The sequence below is a fragment of the Neophocaena asiaeorientalis genome, unplaced genomic scaffold (genome assembly GCF_003031525.2).
Source record: "Neophocaena asiaeorientalis asiaeorientalis breed wild unplaced genomic scaffold, Neophocaena_asiaeorientalis_V1.1 scaffold24, whole genome shotgun sequence".
NCBI lineage: Eukaryota > Metazoa > Chordata > Mammalia > Artiodactyla > Phocoenidae > Neophocaena > Neophocaena asiaeorientalis.
The window spans coordinates 5094723-5117511 of record NW_020185317.1 but is presented as its reverse complement, the minus strand read 5'-3'; the positions used below and the strand labels follow the sequence as shown (position 1 = coordinate 5117511).

At 40.3% G+C, this 22789-nt stretch overlaps 1 protein-coding gene and 1 long non-coding RNA gene across 2 annotated transcripts in view; one reads left to right on the top strand and one right to left on the bottom strand.

Moving 5' to 3' along the window:
* LOC112392126 (uncharacterized) overlaps positions 1-22789 on the bottom strand; it is a 127507-nt gene that overhangs the window by 31802 nt on the left and 72916 nt on the right. The window lies entirely within an intron of this gene.
* Positions 8196-9192, top strand: LOC112392125 (endonuclease V-like). Its single transcript, XM_024733652.1, has 2 exons — positions 8196-8441; positions 8577-9192. The coding sequence occupies exons 1-2, from the start codon at positions 8196-8198 to the stop codon at positions 9063-9065; spliced, it is 735 nt and encodes a 244-aa protein (XP_024589420.1). The 3' UTR covers positions 9066-9192.

The window sequence follows — 22789 nt, the reverse complement described above, 5'->3', positions numbered from 1 at the left end:
AGTCTCTGACATACAATATCAATTTATTTATATTTAATATTGATGGAAGATCCTAAGAGTAGCAAGTCTCTTTTAATGGCAGCTGAGTTAAAAGGTACTTTCTATGTTGTGCTTGAATTATCCCTAAGCCTTCAGTTAAGCGTTAAGTATTTCAGTAGGCTTGGCTGTGCTCTAGGGAATTAAGGGAGAACTTTGTGCACGCATCTAGTGTGAAGCAAAGAAGAGCAGCAGCAGCACTAAAAGGCACTTACAGGACATCAAAAAATAAACTGTGGAATATGGAGCTCTAACGTCCAGATCAAGATGGCTAGTCAATTGGTCAGTGATCATCGGACAGATTGTGGAACATGGAAGTGTTCCTTGGAGATTTATAGAACTTATTTGGGAAGCAAATCCAGTAAAAGAATAGATTTCCCACAGTTCTCCCCAAGGGCTATTGCTATTGTTTGTGGGAACACTGATAGAAAAGTATGTGCTTTTTAAAGGTTAAAAAACTTGGACTCCACTCTTCATTTTGTCTTTTCTACAGAACCATCAACTTATTGACAATAAGGACTGTGTCTCTTTTATCTTTGCATCATCACAGTTTCTAGAACAGTGTCTGGAACACAATAGGTGCTCAAAAATATTTGCTGAGTTACACATGCATAAAGTCTGTCACAATATTGTCTTCAACTTGATGAGTTGACTTAGGTCAATAGTCATTTAAAACTGGTTGTGAAACTGGAAACCAAAAAACTCCCAGAAGAAAACATAGGCAGAACACTCTTTGACATAAATTGTAGCAATATGTTTTGGATCTGTTTCCTAAGGCAAAGGAAACAAAAGCAAAAATAAACAAGTGGGACCTGATTAAACTTAAAAGCTTTTGTACAGCAAAGGAAACCATCGACAAAATGAAAACACAACCTACTGAATGGAAGAAAATATTTGCAAATGATGACCAATAAGAGGTTAATATCCAAAACATACAAACAGCTCATACAACTCAATATCAAAAAACCTCAAACAACCCTATTAAAAAATGGGCATAAGACCTGAATATTTTTCCAAAGAAGACATACAGATAGCCAACACACATGTGAAAAGATGCTCAACACTGCTAATCACTAGAGAAATGCAAATCAAAATCACAATAAGGTATCACCTCACACCTGTCAGAATGTCTAAAAGACCATAAATAACAAATGTTGGCGAGGATGTGGAGAAAAGGGAACCCTTGTACACTGTTGGTAGGAATACAAATTAGTGCAGTTCCTATGGAAAACAGTACAGAAGTTCCTCAAAAACACTAAAAATAGAACTACCAGATGATCCAGCAATTTCATTCCTAGGTATATATCCAAAGAAAACAAAAACAATTTAAAAAGATACATGCACCCCAATGTTCACAGCAGCATTGTTTACAATAGCAAAGATATGGAAGCAACTTAAGTATCCGTCAACAGATGAATGGATAAAGAAGATGTGATACACACACACACACACACACACACAAAATACAGAACGAAATACTACTCAGCCATAAAAAAAGAATGAAAGTTTGCCATTTGCAACAACATGGATGGACCTGGAGGGTACTATGCCTAGTGAAATAAGTCAGATAGAGATAGACAAATACTGTATGTTATCACTTGTATGTGGAATCTAAAAAATAAAACAAATGAATGAATATAACAAAACAGAAACAGACTCACAGATATAGAGTACAAACTAATTGTTACCAGTGGTGAGAGGGAAGTGGGGAGGGGCAAGATAAGGGTAGGGTTTTAAGAGGTACAAACTACTATGTATAAAATAAATAAGAAAAAGGATACATTGTACAGCACAGGGAATATAGCCAATATTTCATAATAACTTTAATTGGAGTATAACCTATAAAAATTTTGAATCACTATGTTGTATACCTGAAACTAATATAATATTGTAAACCAACAATACCTCAATTAAAAAAACTGGTTATTAGAAATATACTGAAATAGAATTAGTAAGATACCTTGATACTCTCTATTGTAAGGCTGTTGCTATAACTTTCAAACTGGAAAATATGTTTGAAGCACAGATTCCTGCAAAAAGCTGCACAATCATCACATATTGCCAGAGAATCAGGAAACCAGAAGAGACCTGAAGGCTATTTAGTTCCCTCACTTTATGAATGAAGAAATTAAAGTCCGGAGTGAAAAAGTAACTTGTCCAGAGTCACACATCTCACCAATGGTGGAGCCAGGGCTAGGTTGCACCTGTTCTGATTCATTGCTCTTCTTCTTAGTACTACATCATACACTTCTACTAAATCATACCAGTCATGGGTCCGTGGCTAGATGGGCAGTTGATAGTATTTATTTGTATTTCATGTTTAAAAAATACTCTGAAACAATAGATGGTGTCGAGATTTTTTTACATCATACTTTGCTTGATTTTATGAGCACTGAAGATCCTTAAAAGTCCTAAACAGTGATTTTCATACCTGGCTCTAAAAAGACCTATGCCAGGGTCCTAGCCCAAGCCAGAAGGACTCAGGCATTGGTATTTTTGAAAAACCTTCCCCAAATGTTTATAATTGCAACCAAGATTGAAAATCATTGTTCTAAAATAGTTTTATTTAATGTCCTTATCCATTTTTCAATCCCTTTGTTTACATTTCTCAACTTCTCCTTGATGTCCTCCTCTATGATTAACTGGGAGACACAGAATGCACAGTCCTCATTTGTATTTCACTGATGACCAGTGGGAACTTCCTAAATTAGTGCAGTTCAATGCTAAAACCATTTAATTTACATTAAACACAAAAGACATTTCCACCTGCTTGGGACAACACAGTATTGCATTATTTTAGAGAATAGGTTTCCATAGAATCACATGATCAGCAAGAAGCATATCATTCAAACCTCAGCCACTAGGGAAATTTTTACCTATAGTGCATGTCCTCTTTGTTCAAAATCATGAAGGAGAAGTATTTTGTATTTTCTTTTGTTATTCTTTGCCACACTGCTGAGAATGTTCTTTACTTAACCAATTTAATGTAACTGCTGTCTTCTGTGGAAATGAAGAACAATGAATAGATTTCCTGTTTACGTATCTTTTCTTTAGTTGTGGACTCACAAATTCAAAACTTAGCCTTCTTTTCTTCAGGCTAATAATAACTTAACCTGTCATTATGGCCTATATTTTATAACCATTTATAGTTTTCATTCCTTCTCTCTGAACATAATTAAAGCACTGTGTAATAAAATAGTTATTTACCTTTGCTTTAGCATGTCATCTAAAGGTGAAAAATGCAGTGAGGTCAACATTTTTAAGTATCATTACCTTCATACTCAAATACTTGCCATTTTATACCTTATTTTTCAATTTTAAGACATAAAATACAGTTACTGGGTAATAAATTATAATTATCTTACCTTGTATCTGAAAATAGAATGCAAACATAAAGCTTTCTTGCTTTGGTAATTTCTGTAATTTATACACAGCATTGATGAGGCCCTAGGTATAATTCAAATGTACAGACTGCACCCAAAATACCATAAACATAAGCTTTTCTCAGAGCAAATCGTCACTGAAGCGCCAGCTCAGACAACAGAATTAGTCATTAACTCTTCAGGCAGCCTTTACATTTTCTTTATATAGTGTTATCTATACTCATCGTAATATTGTGCCATTTTTACCAGCTAGTTAAGATTTCATTGTATAAACAGTAGCTGAATATATTCATGTCAAAGATAATCATTCCTTTAAAAGGTTTCTTTGTCAGGTGTTCATTAAAGTGGATTTCACATCAAAATGATAGTCACTAATATAAGGCAAACATCTTACCCATTTGGCAGGTTTTTTTAAAAATTTAATTTTATTAGCACTGTATCAAATCCTCAGCCTATATTATATCTCCTTAACAGCACAGAAATCTGTTTTATGAATGCACACAGTTGATGGACACCCAAAGTGGAAAAATCTGTGTATCATTTACAAATACAGGAGACCACAATAGAAGTGATGCTGCTCATGAATGTATCAGAAATTCACCATTAAAAATATCTATTTTCGGGGCTTCCCTGGTGGCGCGGTGTTTGAGAGTCTGCCTGCCGATGCAGGGGACGCGGGTTCGTGCCCCGGTCCGGGAAGATCCCACATGCCGCGGAGCGGCTGGGCCCGTGAGCCATGGCCACTGAGCCTGCGCGTCCGGAGCCTGTGCTTCGCGACGGGAGAGGCCACAACAGTGAGAGGCCCGCGTACCGCAAAAAAAAAAAAAAAATCTATTTTCACCAATGGTATACTTTGTAAACAGTGCTTCCACTTTCTTAATATTGGCCTTCAGAAATTCATTTTTTGATAAATTCCCTAAATAAAGGCTTCTTCCCAGCTGATGTTTACCACTCAGGGCTGCATGAAGCACTGGCATTTTGCTTTAAGACAGGAGGTAACAGGAATAAATACAGCACCAGCTACATTTCCTCTGCATCAGATATGTGAATGTTTTGAGCATTGTAATGGGTAGCGTGGGTGACACAGAATTTCACAAAATCGCCCACACAAAGAGCAGCCCTTCTTCAGAAGGCACAGCAGACACCATTTTGTCTCATTCCAAAGCAGTTCACAACCTTCTCCAGTTTTTCAGTTGAAGCTTTCAGACACAAAGTTTTTAATCTAAACCTGATGGGACATGATGAATTTTTAGGAGGGTAATTTGATTTCTAGACAGTAGGAGGGAGAATAGAAAAGGGCAAGAATTGAGGTCACAGCTGTAAATATCTCTGAGTTCTCTGAAGGAGTAAATTAAAGTGAGAATAGCCTTTATTTTTAGTTACATAGACACTGATAGGCATTAAATTAATGCCAGTGTAAGATTTCATTCTTACATTTCTTCATAGGAGGGATCCTATTTGCCCTGGGGGCTTGGTGGCAAAGGGGTCTGGGTAGGGGTAAGTCATGAAACCCACTCCATGTCTTTCTGTGGAGATACGTGAGAAACCAGTTGTGGGCTGCTGCCTAGGAAGCCCCGCCCACTAAGAAGACCTCTTGGGACTCTGATTGGCCTATGAATGTGTTAATCACAATTATATCAATATATGCTGTGCTGTAGCTGTTTGTGGGGAGATTTTAAGGGATTTTTAGCTTTGTTTGCTTTTGCTTTAGATTTTGGCAAGCCAAAGGATATATCTAAGTGAGAGCTGGCTTTTAACATTGTAACCTGACTCTTCCCAAATTTACCGTCACTGCTTAAAACATTTTGGCGTATATTATTAGAATTCCCTTCTACTCCAACGGCTCATCTTTTTCTATATCCTGAGTACTATCAATCTTCATCCTTTGAGGGAAGATTTTATTTTGTGTATGTATTTGTTTCTTATTGTGGAAAACAGACATAACAAAATTTGTCATTTTAAAGTGTACAATTTAGTGGCATTTAGTGCCTTCACAATGTTGTGCAACCATTACTACCGATCTAGTTCTAGAACATTTTCATCACCCCTGCTGAAAAAGCAGTCACTCCACATTACCCCCTCCCCTAGCCCCTGACAACGGCTAATCTGCCATCTCTATGGATTTGCCTATTCTGGATATTTCACATAAACGGAACCATACAACATGTGTCCTTTTGTGTCTGCATTCTTTCACATGTAATGTTTTTGAGGATCATCCATGTTGTATCTGTATTTGTTTTGAAGCAACAGAAGTCAAATAGAGCCTAGTCTGGTCAGTTGGCTGAGTATATACTGTTTGAAAAGAGTTTAAGTGATATTACAAAGTAAATGAGATTAATTTTCCTATGTGCTCATGTTTTGTTTTTTTGCCCTTGAATATATAGGTTCTATTTACACTAAAAAACAAAAAAACCCCACACCAAATAAACACCACAATACATTATTACCTATACTCAGAATATAAGTATTGCTTGATTACTGCCAAGTAGACTTAGGTTCTCTTTTTCGGGGGTGGGAGTTGGCCAAAGGATGTGATGCTGAAGATGTTACACAGAAACTGACATCCCCCTAATGAAAAATATGAGGTACTGTATCTGAATCCAGATCTTAGGTGACTATAGGCAAAGTATTCAAGTTACGCTTTTGTAGCCTCTATTTGTAACATCCTCCCTTTTAATTGCCCACTCTCCTAGTTCTCCCATTAAGGTGAAATATCTAGTTAATAACATAAATTCAATCTAAAATATTTATGACTTAATGAATTTAGAAACTAATGAAGATATCCTTGCTTAATTCTACAAATTAATTAACTTTTGATCAGTAAGTGGAGAGAGATGTTAAGGGAAGGATCCTCTCTTGTTCTCTCAAATCACACCACATGGACCAGTGTGGTTCTCAAACTTTTTTGTGTCTAAGAATCACTAGGATATTTGTTTTAAAATATAAATTCCTAGACCCCAGAAATTCTGATTCAGTCTGGGTGAGGAGCAGAAATCTCTACTTTCAATAACTATCCTAGGTTGATGGTCCTCAGACTTTAGTGTGTATCAGAATCACTCTGAGGGCTTGTTAAAACACAGATTTCTGGACCTCAGAATCTAGAGTTTCTGAATCATAGGTCTGGAGTGGGGCCAGAGAGTTTACCTAACAAGATCCCAGGTGATGCTGATGTTGCTGGTTGGGGACCATGTTTTGAGAACCACAGTCTTAGGTGATTCTAAAATAACTGTGCCTTGGCTACATTTGGAACCATACTGATAAACTAATCACAATTCTGCAAATCAAGCTAAGCCTGTATGGCAGCCTGTGATAAAAGGGCTTGGCTTTCACAGGGGTGGAATAAAATAAACCTTTGTCTGTAGCTGTGGAAGCATCAATAATTTTCACAAACAATTTTAATAGGGTACTATTTTAATCTAAAATATCAGTTAAGGACCTAAAACCAATGCACGAAAAACATTTTCTTTTGACTTTCAGGTGTACATATAAAATTTTGTGAATTATTGTTACAGACTTCATTTAAAATAATTTATATATAAAAAAACAACTGGGGACTTCCCTGGTGGTGCAGTAGTTAAGAATCCGCCTGCCAACGCAGGAAACATGGGTTTGAGCCCTGGTCTGGGAAGACCCCACATGCCGCAGAGCAACTAAGCCCACGCGCCACAACTACTGAGCCTGCGCCCTAGAGCCCGCGAGCCACAACTACTGAGCCAGTGTGCTGCAACTACTGAAGCCCATGTGCCTAGAGCCCCTGCTCCGCAACAAGAGAAGCCACCACAATGAGAAGCCTGCGCACCACAAAGAAGAGTAGTCCCGGCTAGCCGCAACTAGAGAAAGCCCACGCGCAGCGACAAAGACCCAACAGAGCCAAAACTAAATAAAAATTAAAAAAAAAAACTGAAGCACTTAAGAAACTCACTGTTTAATGGCTTGGGGTTTCAATAGAAAACTGATTCAGGGGTACAGCCTACTGGATAATTCTGAGATTGCAAAGGAAAAAATTGTCATGGGAGTTTTAACATTTAATATCGTTCTTTTATGTATTAATTTCTTTCCATGTTTCTTTATAAGCATGGTATAATGGAAACATCATGAACTTTGGAGGTTCAAGATTTTTCTTTGCCTTGTGACTTTCCTTGCTATATGAACTTGGGCAAGTTACTCAAGCTTCAGGTTCCTACACTGTATAATGGGGTAACACAATAATTACTAGCCAGCAGAGCTATTATGATAATTAGGAAATAAAACATTTAAATTTCCAGCATAATGTTGGACTTATTGCAGAAACTATGTCCTTTACACACACACCCACACACACACACACATATACCAACAAACATAAAAGAAAAAAAACTCTGTTTCTGACCTTTCTATACAAGTTCCCTAAACTTAATTCTGCTTTGAAGCAACATTTACCAGCACATGTGGGGACTCCATGTTGGTGTTCCTCTGCATTTTGACTTCTGATAGTTCTATGCTTTAATGAGCTGGGGAAAACCAAGCAGTGGAAGAGCCTCATCACCTTTTGCTGTATTAAAACTTAATGATGGGGCTTCCCTGGTGGCGCAGTGGTTGAGAGTAAGCCTGCCGATGCAGGGGACACAGGTTCGTGCCCCGGTCCGGGAGGATCCCACAGGCCGCGGAGCGGCTGGGCCCGTGAGCCATGGCCGCTGAGCCTGCGCGTCCAGAGCCTGTGCTCCACAATGGGAGAGGCCACAACAGTGAGAGGCCTGCGTACCGCAAAAAAACAAAAAACAAAAACCAAAAAACTTAATGATGGAGGGCCGTGCTGTGGCCCAAAAGGCGGCTGGGAGGCCACCAGAGGAAACACTGTCGCTCTGGAAACTGGAGCAAGCCCTGTTGAAGGCCCTTGTCGTGGACCGGAACACGGAGGCGTGGCAACGAGACCCCGCCTTTTCAGGCCTGCAGAGGGTGGGGGGCGTGGACGTGTCCTTTGTGAAGGGCGACGGTGTCAGCGCCTGTGTCTCCCTGGTGGTGCTCAGCTACCCTGAACTCGAGGTGATGTATGAGGACTGTCGCATGATGAGCCTGACAGGCCCCTGTGTGTCAGGCTTCCTGGCCTTCCAAGAGGTGCCCTTCCTGGTGGATGTGGTACAGTGGCTGCGGCAGAAGGAGCCCCGCCTCATGCCCCAGGTCCTTTTTGTGGATGGAAATGGGGTGCTCCACCACCGAGGCTTTGGGGTGGCCTGCCACCTTGGTGTCCACACATACTTGTCCAGCATCGGGGTGGCTAAGAAACTCCTGCAGGTGGACAGGCTGGAGAACAACGCTCTGCACAAGGAGAAGATACGGCTCCTGAAGGCTGGAGGAGACTCATTTCCTCTGATGGGAGGTTCTGGGACCATCCTGGGCATGGCACTGAAGAGCCATGACCACGGCACCAAGCCCCTCTATGTCTCTGTGGGCCACAAAATGAGCCTGGAGGCAGCCGTGCGCCTATGCCATGGCTGCTGCAAGTTTCAGATCCTGGAGCGCCTGCACCAGGCTGACATCCGTTCCCCAGACTACATCCGCAGCACCCTGGGAGTCCAAGGGGCCACTGCCTTGCGGCCGAAAGGAGCAAGAAGGCACAGAGGCCAAAGCCATGCCCCCAAGGAGTCTCAGAAGAGCCCGCAGATTTAGAAATTATCCATTGACTTTCTGCCATGGGGCTTGAGAGTTCATTCCCTCTCACATAGCCTCTCATACACTTTCCTTCCACCCATCTTCTCATTTTCATTGAATCAGAATTCAATGTCTGCGTTATTCTTTCTTTGCACATACTACTCAAAGCTGAGTAATGTAATGTGATTACATCTCCTTTTTTGTACAACCTCTTATTTTTCCTGCACTTGATAACTGCCTCATGTTTTGGGTTTGGTTTATTTTCTCTGTATCCATTCCTTATTCCAAAACCCTGCAATGGAAATATAAATTGGTACATTAAAAGCATCAGGCCATCTTGAATTTATTTTTTTCTCAGAGCCTGTGGTAGCCAGCTTCCAAGATGGCCTCCTGGGGCTGGTGTAGCCCTATGGCCACACTGAACCTGGTCCATCTGTATGACCAATGGAGGTGTGGGTGTGTGAGGGTGTGTCACTTCTGATACTAGGCCTAAAACACATTGGGAATTTTGTCTGGATGGTGCCCCCTTCTTCTCTCTCCCCCCTCATCATTCAGTTTGAGAGAAGTCAGCTGCTGTGTTGTACACTGCTCTGTGAAGTCCACATGGCAGAGAACTGAGCCCACCTGCCAGTCACCATGTGAGGGAGTCATCTTGGACAGCCTCCAGCCCTGCTCAAGCCTTTAGATGCCCCCAGCCCTGGCTGTCATCTGACTGCAACCTCAGGAGAGACCCTGGGACAGAACCACCTAGCCAGTCTGCTTCCAGGTTCCTATCTCACCTTTTCCGAGTATCTCACCTTTGTTCTGGAATAATATTTTTATGCAGCAGAACATAATTAATACAGAGCCACTCCTCCCATAAAAACAAAAAAAAAACCTTAATGATGAAATGAAGCATCTCAGCTAAATACTTTCCAGTAAAAAAATTGTTTAAGTAGAAACCATACTCAGTGCCTTCAGTCAATTAATTCCCTCTGTTCATTCTCAGAGAAGACACTTATAAATTGATCCTTATCTAAGATAAACAACAGAAAATGTCATATTAATGTCAAGGCCCAAATTGTGATGTTTCTGGACATGCTTAAGAACTCACATCTTGAGTTCTTCAAATCTCCCTGTGATTCGTGGAGTGTCCATGGTGGTCTCAAGTGTGCTTGGAAATGGGTTCACTCATGTTTTCAGCTCTGGCTTCCTGGTCAAGCAATCCAGAGTTGTGATTCAGTGATCTCCTGTTGGGCCCAGGGATCTGCATTATTGATCATGGCGTAGGATCCTTTTAATGTGCTGTTGGATTCTGTTTGCTAGTATTTTGTTGAGAATTTCTGCATCTATGTTCATCAGTGATATGGGCCTGTAGTTTTCTTTTTTTGTGACATCCTTCTCTGGTTTTGGTATCAGTGATGGTGGCCTTGTAGAATGAGTTTTGGAGTGTTCCTCCCTCTGCTATATTTTGGAAAAGTTTGAGAAGGATAAGTGTTAGCTCTTGTCTAAATGTTTGATAAAATTTACCAGTGAAGCCATCTGGTCCGGGGCTTTTGTTTGTTGGAAGATTTTTAATCACAGTTTCAATTTCAGTGCTTGTGATTGGTCTGTTTATATTTTCTCTTTCTCCCTGTTTCAGTCTTGGAAGGTTGTACTTTTCTAAGAATTTGTCCATTTCTTCCAGGTTGTTCATTTTATTGGCATAGAGCTGCTTGTAGTAATCTCTCATGACCCTTTGTACTTCTGCAGTGTCAGTTGTTACTTTTCCTTTTTCGTTTGTAATTCTATTGATTTGAGTCTTTTTCCTTTTTTTCTTGATGAGTCTGGCTAATGGTTTATCAATTTTGTTTATCTTCTCAAAGAACCAGCTTTTAGTTTTATTGATCTTTGCTATCATTTCCTTCATTTCTTTTTCATTTATTTCTTATCTGATCTTTATGATTTCTTTCCTTTTGCTAACTTTGGGGTATTTTTTGTTCTTCTTTCTCTAATTGCTTTAGGTGTAAGGTTAGGTTGTTTATTTGAGATTTTTCTTGTTTCTTGAGGTAGGATTGTATTGCTATAAATTTCCCTCTTAGAACTGCTTTTGCTGCATCCCATAGGTTTTGGGCCATCATGTTTTCATTGTCATTTGTTTCTAGGTATTTTTTGACTTCCTTTTTGATTTCTTCAGTGATCTCTTGGTTATTTAGTAGTGTATTGTTTAGCCTCTATGTGTTAATTTTTACAGGTTTTTTTTTCCTGTAATTGATATCTAGTCTTATAGTGTTGTGGTCGTAAAAGATACTTGATTCAATAAGGGATCCACTTTTTAACATCGTGTGAAAAAAATCTTGCATTAGGAGCACTGCCCTGAGATCCAGCAGAAATCAGTTGTTCTGCTCCCACTTGCTGTAACTACTGGAATAGAATTGAGCTGTACTCTACATTCAGTGAGAACTCTTCACTGGTTAAGTAGAATATCACTTATAATGGCCAGGGGGCACTGTGGTTCAAGTTAAGTGTCCTTTTGATTCTAGTGTGGCAAACCACAGTGATTTATGAGGCTCTTGCTGCAGTAAAAGACCACTCTTGAAGGGGACACTATTCCTTCCTCCTTATCTGCTGCCCCAGTGTTATAGAGCCAGACTGTTGAAGTTAGCTCGGGATTCAGCACAGAGTGTTGCACAAGAAGTCATTCAATAAATATGTATTGAATGGAATCCTTGTGGTGCTATGCTACCAGTTATATCAATTTATTAGTTTAATTGGAGTTTAATTGGAAGATAAATTTATTTGGCTTTGTAGTCATGACTAAGAAGTCATTCCAAGACTTGGGTTCCCATCCAATGTAGCTCTACTCCAGGTAACTCAGGACTAGGAGTTCGGGGAAGTTTGTGCCCTGATGTGTATTTTCCAGATACAGCTTTGTCTACACACAATTCACTTATGGTAGCTTATCAAAAATCACATTCCATCAACATTCGTAGAGTTAGACTAGGGTTTGGGTGAGGTTCATGTGAAGAGGAAATTTATTAGGACTCCGTGTTTTGAGTAATTGTATGGGGATTAGACAGGTACTGTTATTAATGGCCAAGTGTTAGAGAATAGTGTTGGTAGGGTTTCTCTTTACATTGGGCAATACTTATTAGTGTTCTTAAAGTAATGTGGACTGACTTACACAGGTCACATGATAATTATCCCTTACTCCTAATCAGTAAATATGTATTGCTTCACTCTTGATGGCTCTAAAAAGTCTGTAGGTCATGGATGATAGTGCCTTGTCTTCCAGGGTCACAATAATACAGAATTATTAACTTTTATTTTCTTTCCCAAGTCAGGAATCTGTGAGAGTGATACCACTCAGATAAACTCTGACTTGGGCTTCCCAAGAACCCATTTGGAAAAATGCTAGCCTACAAAAACTAAGAATGAATTACAAAAAGCAGTTTGATGAAAAAAGGATGGTTTTAATCTATTTAAAAAAAGAGTTTAATAAACTTTCACCATATTCTCCTATTTGCTATGAACTTTAAACCACATACATTTATTACCTACTTTAGATCATTGTTAATAAAAAAATATAATTATAGAGATGTTATTTATAGAGTATTTGCTTTTAGGAGTAAATGCTCAGAATTATGCAACTGTAGAAATAAAAACTTTTTATTGAGCCTAGTATGAGAAATAGGTATTATGCTATTCTAAGTTCTTCCTATGCCATCTAGTGGGAGACTCAAATGGTTTTATCTGAGTTTTGTGTAGATTATTTACCATCAATTTTTCCAACTTTTCATTTGTAGCAAATCAACTACATTATACCTGGTAAATGGTACATTTAACAAGTTATTGGTTGAAAATAAAACTAAAGCAGATAAAACAAAGTGTAAACCCTGCCTTATGTTGCAAATAACTTTATGACAGGATATGTTCACGTTTCCAGCTCACATCACTAATGACACCAGTGGGAGATTCCATGGTTACAATATAGGTCATTACTGCTATTGGTAGATCATTATATTATGGTATGATGACACATCCTGATTTCTTCAGCCAAGAATATCCTAAGGACAGAATTCCTTGACTTAATAGACTATAATGCCTTTTCACAAGCTATTTCCTGTCCTTTCTCTCCTCTGCCTTTCCCCCTTCTCTGCACGATGAATTCTGACTCAACTTTCAAAAGTCCTCTAATATCATGTCCTTTGTGAAACTTGCCTTTTGTCATAGTCTGCTTGCATACAACACACAGACACACAGATGAAAAGACACACCCACAGGACTAATTGGTCACTCCTTGTTGCATCCAGAGTACCTTGTTCTCACACTTCTGCTACCTCATTAACTATTATGGTTTTCACAGGTAGAGCAGTTTGACGACAAGGATTGTGTCTTCTTCATCTTTGGATTAGACACCATGAGTGAATGAATGAATGAACAAAAGTCTTTATATAGTCAATACTACTGCTCATTTCTCTCACTTGGTTGGTTACAGAACCACTCATATTCAATTCTCAGTGACTGGGCTAGAAACAGAGAATTATAGAGTATATGAGAAAGGAAGAGACAAGGGCATGGATGGGAGAATAGGAAGTGATGAATCAGCAGAAATAGCTTTTCAAGGGATATTTAATGAGCTTCCCCTTTCTTTACCTTCTCCCTTCACCCTCAATCTTCTTCTTCCCTATGATTGAAGGGACAAACTATCTCACAGCTGGGAATTTGGCTTAGTTCCACTTACACATGCTTATGGATGGCAGTGATGATCACAGAGGACTCAAGTGCTAATAATGGCAGTCGGAAGTGAAGGAACAAACTACAGGACTTCCCCTAAAACATAATACGTATTCACATGCAAAGCCTGTCTTTTGGGACCAGCTCCAAGTACCTGACCTTTCTAGGGGTTCTCTTTTATTGTCCCCAGGTAGACACAGGGCTCCTCCCATGACCATGTTCCAAATGAAATAGCCACCCCTCCTGGGGCCCATGGGGAAAACTATCATAGGCTGACCACTCCAGGCTGACAAAGCAGCTTTATCTCCAAGCCCTAAAGCATTACTAGTGTGGTCTAATCCTGTTAGAGAATCATTGTTCTATCTGCATTGAGTATCTGTGAGTGGACTGCAAACCTCCTAAGATTAAGAGCCGTATCTAATGCTTCCCGATTGAACTCGTACAACAGTGAAGCAAAGGTCTTAAAGTAAAACCCTGATATATACTCTCTTTGGTTAACTGATAAATAAATGACCAACTATCATACCTTTTTCCCCCTTTTTCACATCTACTCATCTCTCTCTTTCATTCATATTACTTCTCTTTCCTGTACCATGTCCCTCTTTCACAGGGCATTATTTTTCAAAGGTCCTAGTTACTCAGCTCTGTCAGAGGCACCATGGCAAGTGAAGCCCAGTGCAGAATGAGATAGACAGAGTCCTGCCCTGAGACACTGTGACACTGAGTAGACCCACATTCAGAGGACACAGAGGGGAAGGGAAGCAATAAACATAAATCCTGTCAGGGCTGTTATGGTCATAAAGTGTGTTGTAACCATGCTCCAACTCAAGGTCAGCCCAGAACTAACAGAAACCCTATGATTAGCACCATCACCTTATTTCCCAACTGCAGACATGAAAAACACAATCCTTCTCTATCTGTCCTCCAGCATGATAAGAATGAGCAAAGTAAATCAAACCCATGTGAGGTTAAAATTGCCATTTTTCATGTTTACAAGTTTCTTTTTATCAAGTTGTCAGTTGTTCAGGCTGAGAGAGTGCAGGCCAAGTTTTTCTTTTAGCGTCAACACATGAAATATACGTGGGGTCTTTGGAGTATGGATGAGACCACAAGTGATAAATAATGTGGTCTAAGGGCCACAGCTGGATCGTTCAGAGCAAACTGAGTTGACTAAGAGAACTGTAAGCAGAGGAGATTTTTGAAAGTTCTGGTCTCCATCTGAAAAAATGGAATCTGTTTTTTTAGTGAGTTCAAATTACAAACCACACAATCCTTGGTTTTGCTCTACTGGTACACCCAACATCCAATCCATCCACATACCTTGCTGGTTTCAGAGAAAATTCTTCCAAAATATACCTAGTATCTCCACTTTACACCACTCTGATGCCGCCAACCAAATCTAAGTCATCATCAGTCCCATTAGGACTACTTAACTGGTCTCCCTGCTCCCACCTTTGCTGCCACCCCCTAGCACTTCCAAGCTATTCTCCATACAGCAGCCAACATGATCCTGGCAAAGCATAAGTCATGTGACTTGCATTGTTTAAGGTAACAGTAGCTACTGTAACAAGGAAACCCCCAAATCTGAATAACATGCGTTTTATTTCTAGCTCACCTAATAGTCCCATATAAGAGTTCCTTGTCAGTGCCAGGCAGGGACAGGGCAAAGCACAATTATCTTCAATACATGAAGTTAACATCCATCTAGCTGGTAGAAGGGGGAAGAGAGAATGAAGCAGGTACATCTACTCCTTTGATACTTTTGCCCAAGAGTGATGCATAAATTGCTCCTGCTCCCATTCCAATGGCAAGAATTCATCCATGGCCTCTCTCTCTCTTTTTTTTTTTTTCGGTACACGGGCCTCTCACTGTTGTGGCCTCTCCCATTGCGGAGCACAGGCTCCGGATGCGCAGGCTCAGAGGCCATGGCTCGCGGGCCCAGCTGCTCCGCGGCATGTGGGATCTTCCCGGACCAGGGCACGAACCCGCGACCCCTGCATCGTCAGGCGGACTCTTAACCACTGCGCCACGAGGGAAGCCCCATGGCCTCTCTTGATGCAGAGAGATGCTCTGGCTGGGCAGCTGCTTCCCTGCAACAACTCCACAACTCTACAGCTCTTTAGTGGGCAGCTGCCATCTGTTAAAATGTAAGGCAGGGATTATTACTCATCTCTTCTTACAACTGACCTGGAGCTTCTTGTTTAACTAAGTGAAATATCCAAAGCCTCTGGATCCCCATGATCTGGCCCTCTCCATCTCTCTGGTCTCCTTGTGCTCCAGCCTCACTGGCCTTCATTCTGGTCCTTGCTTATTCCCATCTCTCTGCTTAGAATATTCCTTCACTAGATCTTCATAAAACAGGCTGCTTTTCATCATTTAAGCCGATATGAAGTGGGACCCAGGAATCTGCACTTTAACAGGCACCCCCAGGTGACCCTGATGCAGCTGGTCAATGGCCCATGTTTTGAGAAGCACTAGCACAGTGGTTAAGGATACAGATTCCAAGATAGAGACACCTGAATTCAAACACTGTTGAGACCCTTACCAATCTATAACCTTGGGCAATTTACTTGCCCTCTCTAGTTGAGAATGGCAGCTTCTAGGGATGGAAGCGGTGCAAGGGGAAGGGGAACAAAGTTGTAAAGAGACTCAAAGCCCTAGATGTGGTTAAGAGATGGATGTCTCAGGTAAAATGTGTGTTCAAGGAACACTAACATGAAAGGGAGAGATGGAGAAGCAGTGAAAAGGTGTCAAAGGGTAAACTTTGATTCCTCGATGCTCATTTGCTAGTAGCTGGGAGCCATTCTTTTATCCACAGGTACCACCTGCACATATGCTCATTCTCTCTTGTGCATAGACTTTCCACGTGCTTCCATACAAATTCCCTTTGACTCTCCATACCAAAGCCACCCACATACCTACATTATAAACTGACATCTGACCTAGTTTGAGTATAATTAAAATTCCACGCAGGTAAAGTCGATCCCGGTCTTGTGGGGGCTAAAGCTGATATTATTTGGTTGATCCTTTTTAAGAAATAGAATATAAAATTACAAATAAAAAATTAGGTACAAAATTGAATATTTATAGGATAAGAAAAGGATTCTTGCCAAATTACAGGAGGCTTGGAAGTCCAGATCCCTTTTTTCTGACTTCTCTCTCCACTTAGAACATTCTCAACCCCCAGTGCTCACAGAGATCCAGGCAAGAAAGAGGTCTCAAGTTTTGGCTTCAATTACTTCATAGAAAGCCTGCCTTTCTGTCTAGGCACTTCTCTTCTGCTCCAAGATGGGGAAACTAATACTTAACTAAAATGAAGGACTTCTACATGCATGTCCTCCTTTCTATAAAATTACTACGTGCCCTTTCCTTGAAGGTGGAGGGCGCTAAACACTGACCATCAGGAAAATCCCTGCAGACTGCTGTAACCTTGGCAGTCATGGGCTCATGGTGGTTAGCAGAGAGTTGAGGCCCTGAGCTCTTCCAAGACACATTGCTGCATTCCTAACAGTACAAATACTGCTCAAGCACCAGCCATACCTTAGAAAAGAATTTACTTTCTGTGGTTTCTTCCATTAGCCCCTCCAGACTCAGTCTCTCCTCAGCTCCACCCTGCTCTGTGCCCCAGGAGGCTAACCCATACAGATGTCAGCCTACTCCCTTCCTGCCCAGCTCATTGTCAGGTTTGGCAGTGGGAGGCAGCAGCAGAAGAGTGAGGTTGGGCTATTTCTTCCCCTGGCTCTCCTGCTGTGCATTGGCTGCAAACTTTCCTTTCAGGCAGTCCTCTCCATATAACCACCCTCTCCAGGGTCTGAAACAGCTCCATCCCTTGATCTTCAGGCCTGGGGTGGTAAAGGCTCCCATTACACAAGTCCTGGGGGACTGCACCATACCTTGCTAGTTTCTGTAAACCCTGCCCACACTTTTGTAAGCAGCTCCTTTATTAAACTCTCCTCAAATTACCCAGTTTGACTGCTTGTCTGTTTCTGCTTGGACCCTGGCTGATATCATGTTATAATTAATAAGGAGGAGAAAAGGCCTTCAGAAACTTTTGCTGGGGGCCCAGCATTAATAATAGGTAAGGAGAAGTAAAAAGCAGTAGCTGACACTGAACACACCAGCCAATGGAATGTGACGAAGTGACAGTCATCACAAGCATGTCTGTCTTCCTTTCCTCCTGGCGGGGGGTGGGGGTGGGGTGCTGGGAAAGCAGTCCCCGGGGAAGAAGATCAGAGTGCAGCATCACGGCTGTTAGGACCTGAATTCACTGTCCACAAACCACATGTTCCTCCATTCAGAAAGGACATTTTAAGATAAAAGAAACCATTCTATTATTAGTTAGTCAGGTTATTGAATATCCTCTGCTTGAATACTTGCAAAGATGGGAAACATTACTTTATAATAGCCGATTCTGTTACAGGGGCACATCTAATTGGCAGAACATTACATTCAGCAAGATCTGCTTCCCTCTAACTTTCCATGGGTCTATTTCTTTCTTTTGAACAATTTAGAGCCAAGTGTGATCTTTCTTCCATTGGCAGATGTTCGAGGAGAGCTGCCATGTCACCTTAACTTCCTAGGTGGAGGCACCATTGACACATTTTTCACCACACTGGTGTCTTGAATGACCTCCAGTTCATCAATGCTCCTATGAGAGCCCAGTGTCCAAAAATGGCCATAACACTCTAGGAAGACTTTTGTTTGAAATAACCATACAACACTCAACCAGGTTTTTCTCATCAATCCTCCCCCACCCCTCAAAACATTTTTTCTCTTACTTCTGAGACACATTTAAAATTAATCCTCTCTCTTCACACCCATAGCTGCTACCTCATTTAACTATACTAAAATTATCTTCTTCTCTCACATCATTTCCTATTTCAAATGCCCCTTTTATAGCTACCCATGGTTTTTTCCGTCAGATTCAAGTTTTTTGATTTTATTGTTACCGCCTGACCCCAATCATTATTTTTACTGCTTCCTGATTTTCTTGTTCTCCTTTCTCCTCCACAACTTTGTTCCCTGTCAGCCCCACTGAATATACTACTGATTTTACACTGAACTTTGTTTGAAATGTTCAGCCCATTTTCATGCTTTCCTCTTTTAGAAATCCCCTTTATATAACCACCTCGTGTTTAAAATTTAAAGGAAACACACACACACACATACACTCGAAATCCCAATGATCTTTTCTCCTTCAAAGTTCATGAACATCCCGTTTTAGCACTTTGATCTCATTCTCTGAGTTAAATACTAATGTCAAGGATAAACTGTTAGAACCAAAATCATGTCTTAGAATGTTTCATGAAAATTCCAAGCCCTTTATATTGATAATTATGTAAAACCTATAGAACTTGAAGTAACATTGAAATAACACTTGAAATAATATTGGTTGACAATCATTTCACTGAAAGATGTATTATAATAATTCAAACTACATATAAAGTTCTCATTAGAATATTTGTCACACAGGAATCACTTAGCTTTACTTCTCACTGTGAGGGAAGCCTACAGTTCAGGTCCCTGAGCTTTGATGAAAATCTGCTCCATGCCCTTGTTTTAAAGGATGGGATTGAGTTAAATACACACTCGCTATCTATACCTGTGCAGATCTCTGGACACAAACCAAGTTTTAAAAAAATCTGAATATAGCTACAAAGCTGATCTACAATATCGCAATGTTTGTCTACCACAATTCCTTCAGTTATATTTATACAAAATTTTTATTGAAACAGCTCAAAGTCCTCCACAGACATTATCTTTAGAATCCTCATAATATTCTCTTTAAACAAGTAGAAACCAGAAGGGATTATATTGCCTCTTTCTTGAAGAATAGTCTTTTAAGTGGAGGCAGCAAGGCCTTACCCCTGGGGTCATTCCTCTTGACAGGTGGATGGCTTGCCTTAGGTCAAGGTCACACATTAAGGTACTAGTGTGCCAAGAAAATAATTCTAGTTTAATGACCCACCCATGAGATCTGGCTGACTTCCATGTGTACAAAGTCAGCCCTAAGACACTGCAGAGTAGGTTGTTTACTAAGGCTCTGTCTACAAAACTCACTAGTTTTCTATTAAAATATTTCTGGAAGGTGAATCAAAACATACAAGTAGTATGCGAATGCTAGTCACAGAGCTATGACCCCTCAGGTTCCATCCTTCCTTGACATCATAATAAAAGACCAGGTTGGCCAGCACACTGTCATGGATTTGCTCCCCTTGTCCCAACCTGCCATTCAGTTTCTGCCCCAGACCCTGGCCTCATTCTTGATGTTTCTAACAGGCAAATAGTTAGCCTGCTGCTGCCCCTCTCCTGGAATTAAAAAGTCAGTAAATTTGTACACTGATAGTCCTCTTTAATCTCACAAAGTAGTGGGGTTTGGAAACAGTCATAATAGGTAGTGACTTAACTGAGAAGCAGGCTTCCGCACCTACCCTAATACCACTGTGGGAAGGTAAAGCTACCTCTCTAGGATCTTCTGCCAGGGGTTTCTCTGTATTTCTCAAGATCACAGGTACCCGAGGAGGGGTCCTTTCTTTTCTGAGTCACCTGACTAACACTTCTTCCTTCTACCAGTGTTTTAGTGCCTTGAAGCTAAGTCTTCCTCTTCTTCCTTCCTGCTCTGTTTCCCCACAGATTTCCAGGAAGTATCCTGACTTCCTTGATCCTTCTACCCTCTCTGCTCTAGACTTCTGAATATGTTCCCTCATCTTACCATTCCATTAACCTTGGACTTAGCCCAGAATGGGTCTGAATTTGCTTTTCTCTTATTAGGACTCGCTCTCTGAAAGCTAACCTTCTCCATGGATACTGTGGCCAGCATTCCCATTTCCCCCAAGTTCCTGTTAGTTTCTTACCAATCCCCTCTTTTTCCTGACTTCTTCTTTCTCCTTGCTCCCCAAATGCCCTGCAGCAAATGCCATAAAAGGGTATTCTACTCCTTGCTGGTGGCCAGAATTGACATTGCTTTCCTTATTTATTTATCTATTTATTATTGAAGTATAGCTGATTTACAATGTTGTGTTAACTTCTACTGCACAGCAGGGTGATTCAGCCATATGTATATATACATTCTTTTTTATATTCTTTTCCATTATGGTTCATCACAGGACACTGAATATAGTTCCCTGTGCTATACTGTAGGACCTTGTTGCCCATTCATTCCATACATAATAGTTTGCATCTGTTAACCCAAAACTCACAATCCATACCTCCTCCACCTCGCCTCCCCCTTGGCAACCACAAGTCTGTTCTCTATGTCTGTGAGTCTGTTTCTGTTTCGTAGATAGGTTCATTTGTGTCATAGTTTAGATTCCATATATAAGTGATATCATACAGTATTTGTCTTTCTCTTTCTGACTTACTTCACTTAGTATGATAATCTCTAAGTCCATTCATGTTGCTGCAAATGGACATTACCTTCCTTTCCATATAATTTCTTTCCTTCCAGACAGAGTCACCCCAAACTATGTACAGTGGGCTGTTCATACACTGCAAGTGGTTCTTCCTAACCAGAAGTATGTTAAAGAACCATGGCAGGGCCAGACCTTCTGCCTCTGAAGGAGATTCATAATTCAGCACTCTCATTACTGACTTGCTGACCTCAGTCACCCAACTGACTGGACTTGGGACCCTTTGTCGCCTCTGAACTCAGATATTTCCTACTTAAGAATTGCTTCTTTACTAGGAAAAAATTTTTGGAAAACATGTATCTGATAAAGGATTTTTACCCAGGATATACGAAGAACTCTTACAGCTTGATAAGGCAAAGAGCCAAATTTAAAAATGGAAAAAGAAATGGACATATTTCACACAAAAAATATTCTAATGGAAAATAAGTACATCTAAAAGATGCTCAACATCTTTAGTCATTAGGGAAATGCAATAAAACCACAACAGGACAGCACTACACATGCATCAGAATGCCCAAGTTACAAAGACAAATAATACCAAATTTTGTCAATAATGCAGAGTCTTTGGAACTCATATATTGCTGTGGAAACGCAAAATGGTACAGCTACTCTGGACAGTTTCATGTAACATTAAACATGCATTTACTATATGAGCCAGCAATCTTACTCTTATATACTCACGAGAAAAGAAAAAAATATGTCCATACAAAGATTTGTACTTAATGTTTATTACTTTATTCATAGTAACCCAAAATTGGAAACAATCTAAATGTCCATCAACTGGTGAATGGATAAATTATGGTATATCCATACAAAGGAATACTACACAGCAATAAAAAGGAATGAATTGTTGATACAAGCAACAAAATGGATGAATCTCAAAAGTGTTATTGTGCTCATTTAAAGAAGCTGGACAGAAAAGAGCACACACCATTGATATAAAATTCTAGAAAATGCAAAACTATAAATGACAGAAAGTTGATGAGTGGTTTTCAGGGGCTGATGGGAAAGATGAGATTGGCTCTAAAGGAATATGAGGACATTTTTTTAGGTAACATAAATGTTCTATATTGTGATTGCTGTGGTAGTTTTGGACAGTTATTTTGGTTTTGGCTTTGTTTTTAACAAAACTCAACTGTATGCTTTAAATAGGTGAATTTTATTAAACGTAAATTATACTTCAATAAAGATGACTTAAAAAACAAGCAAATGTATCAAATGAGTAAGATTAATGAATAGTGTTTTAAAATGTAAGTTTTATTATTATTCAGGTATGGTGAGGCCAATAGACCAAGAGATAACTGCCACTGAAAAAATAGTTTGCTCCTTATAGTTCCTAAGAGGAGGGGACATGACATAACCACACAGGCCACAAGGAGAAGTACCAGGGCTGGTTAGGTGGCAGACAGAGCCAGGGAAAACGTGGGCAAGAGCCTTGATTGTGGCTTCCATGGAAAAGAATTGTGAGGAAGGGTAAGCAGGTTTAGGATTGGCTGGTTTGATTAATTTCAGCATGCTCTGAGATGTAGGGGCTCTAATTGCCTGGTACCTGGCCCTGGGGTGATTATGACAGGGAAATAGCAGCCCTGAGGGTGAAAGCCCCACAGAGGAGGTGGTGGGGATGTGGACTCTGGATTG

Bases quoted from the DNA above. Each gene is read 5' to 3' on its own strand.
- LOC112392125 (XM_024733652.1), top strand. From the start codon at position 8,196: ATGATGGAGGGCCGTGCTGTGGCCCAAAAGGCGGCTGGGAGGCCACCA. The intron at 8,442-8,576 runs GTGATGTATGAG...CTCATGCCCCAG, and splicing joins TCAGCTACCCTGAACTCGAG to GTCCTTTTTGTGGATGGAAA.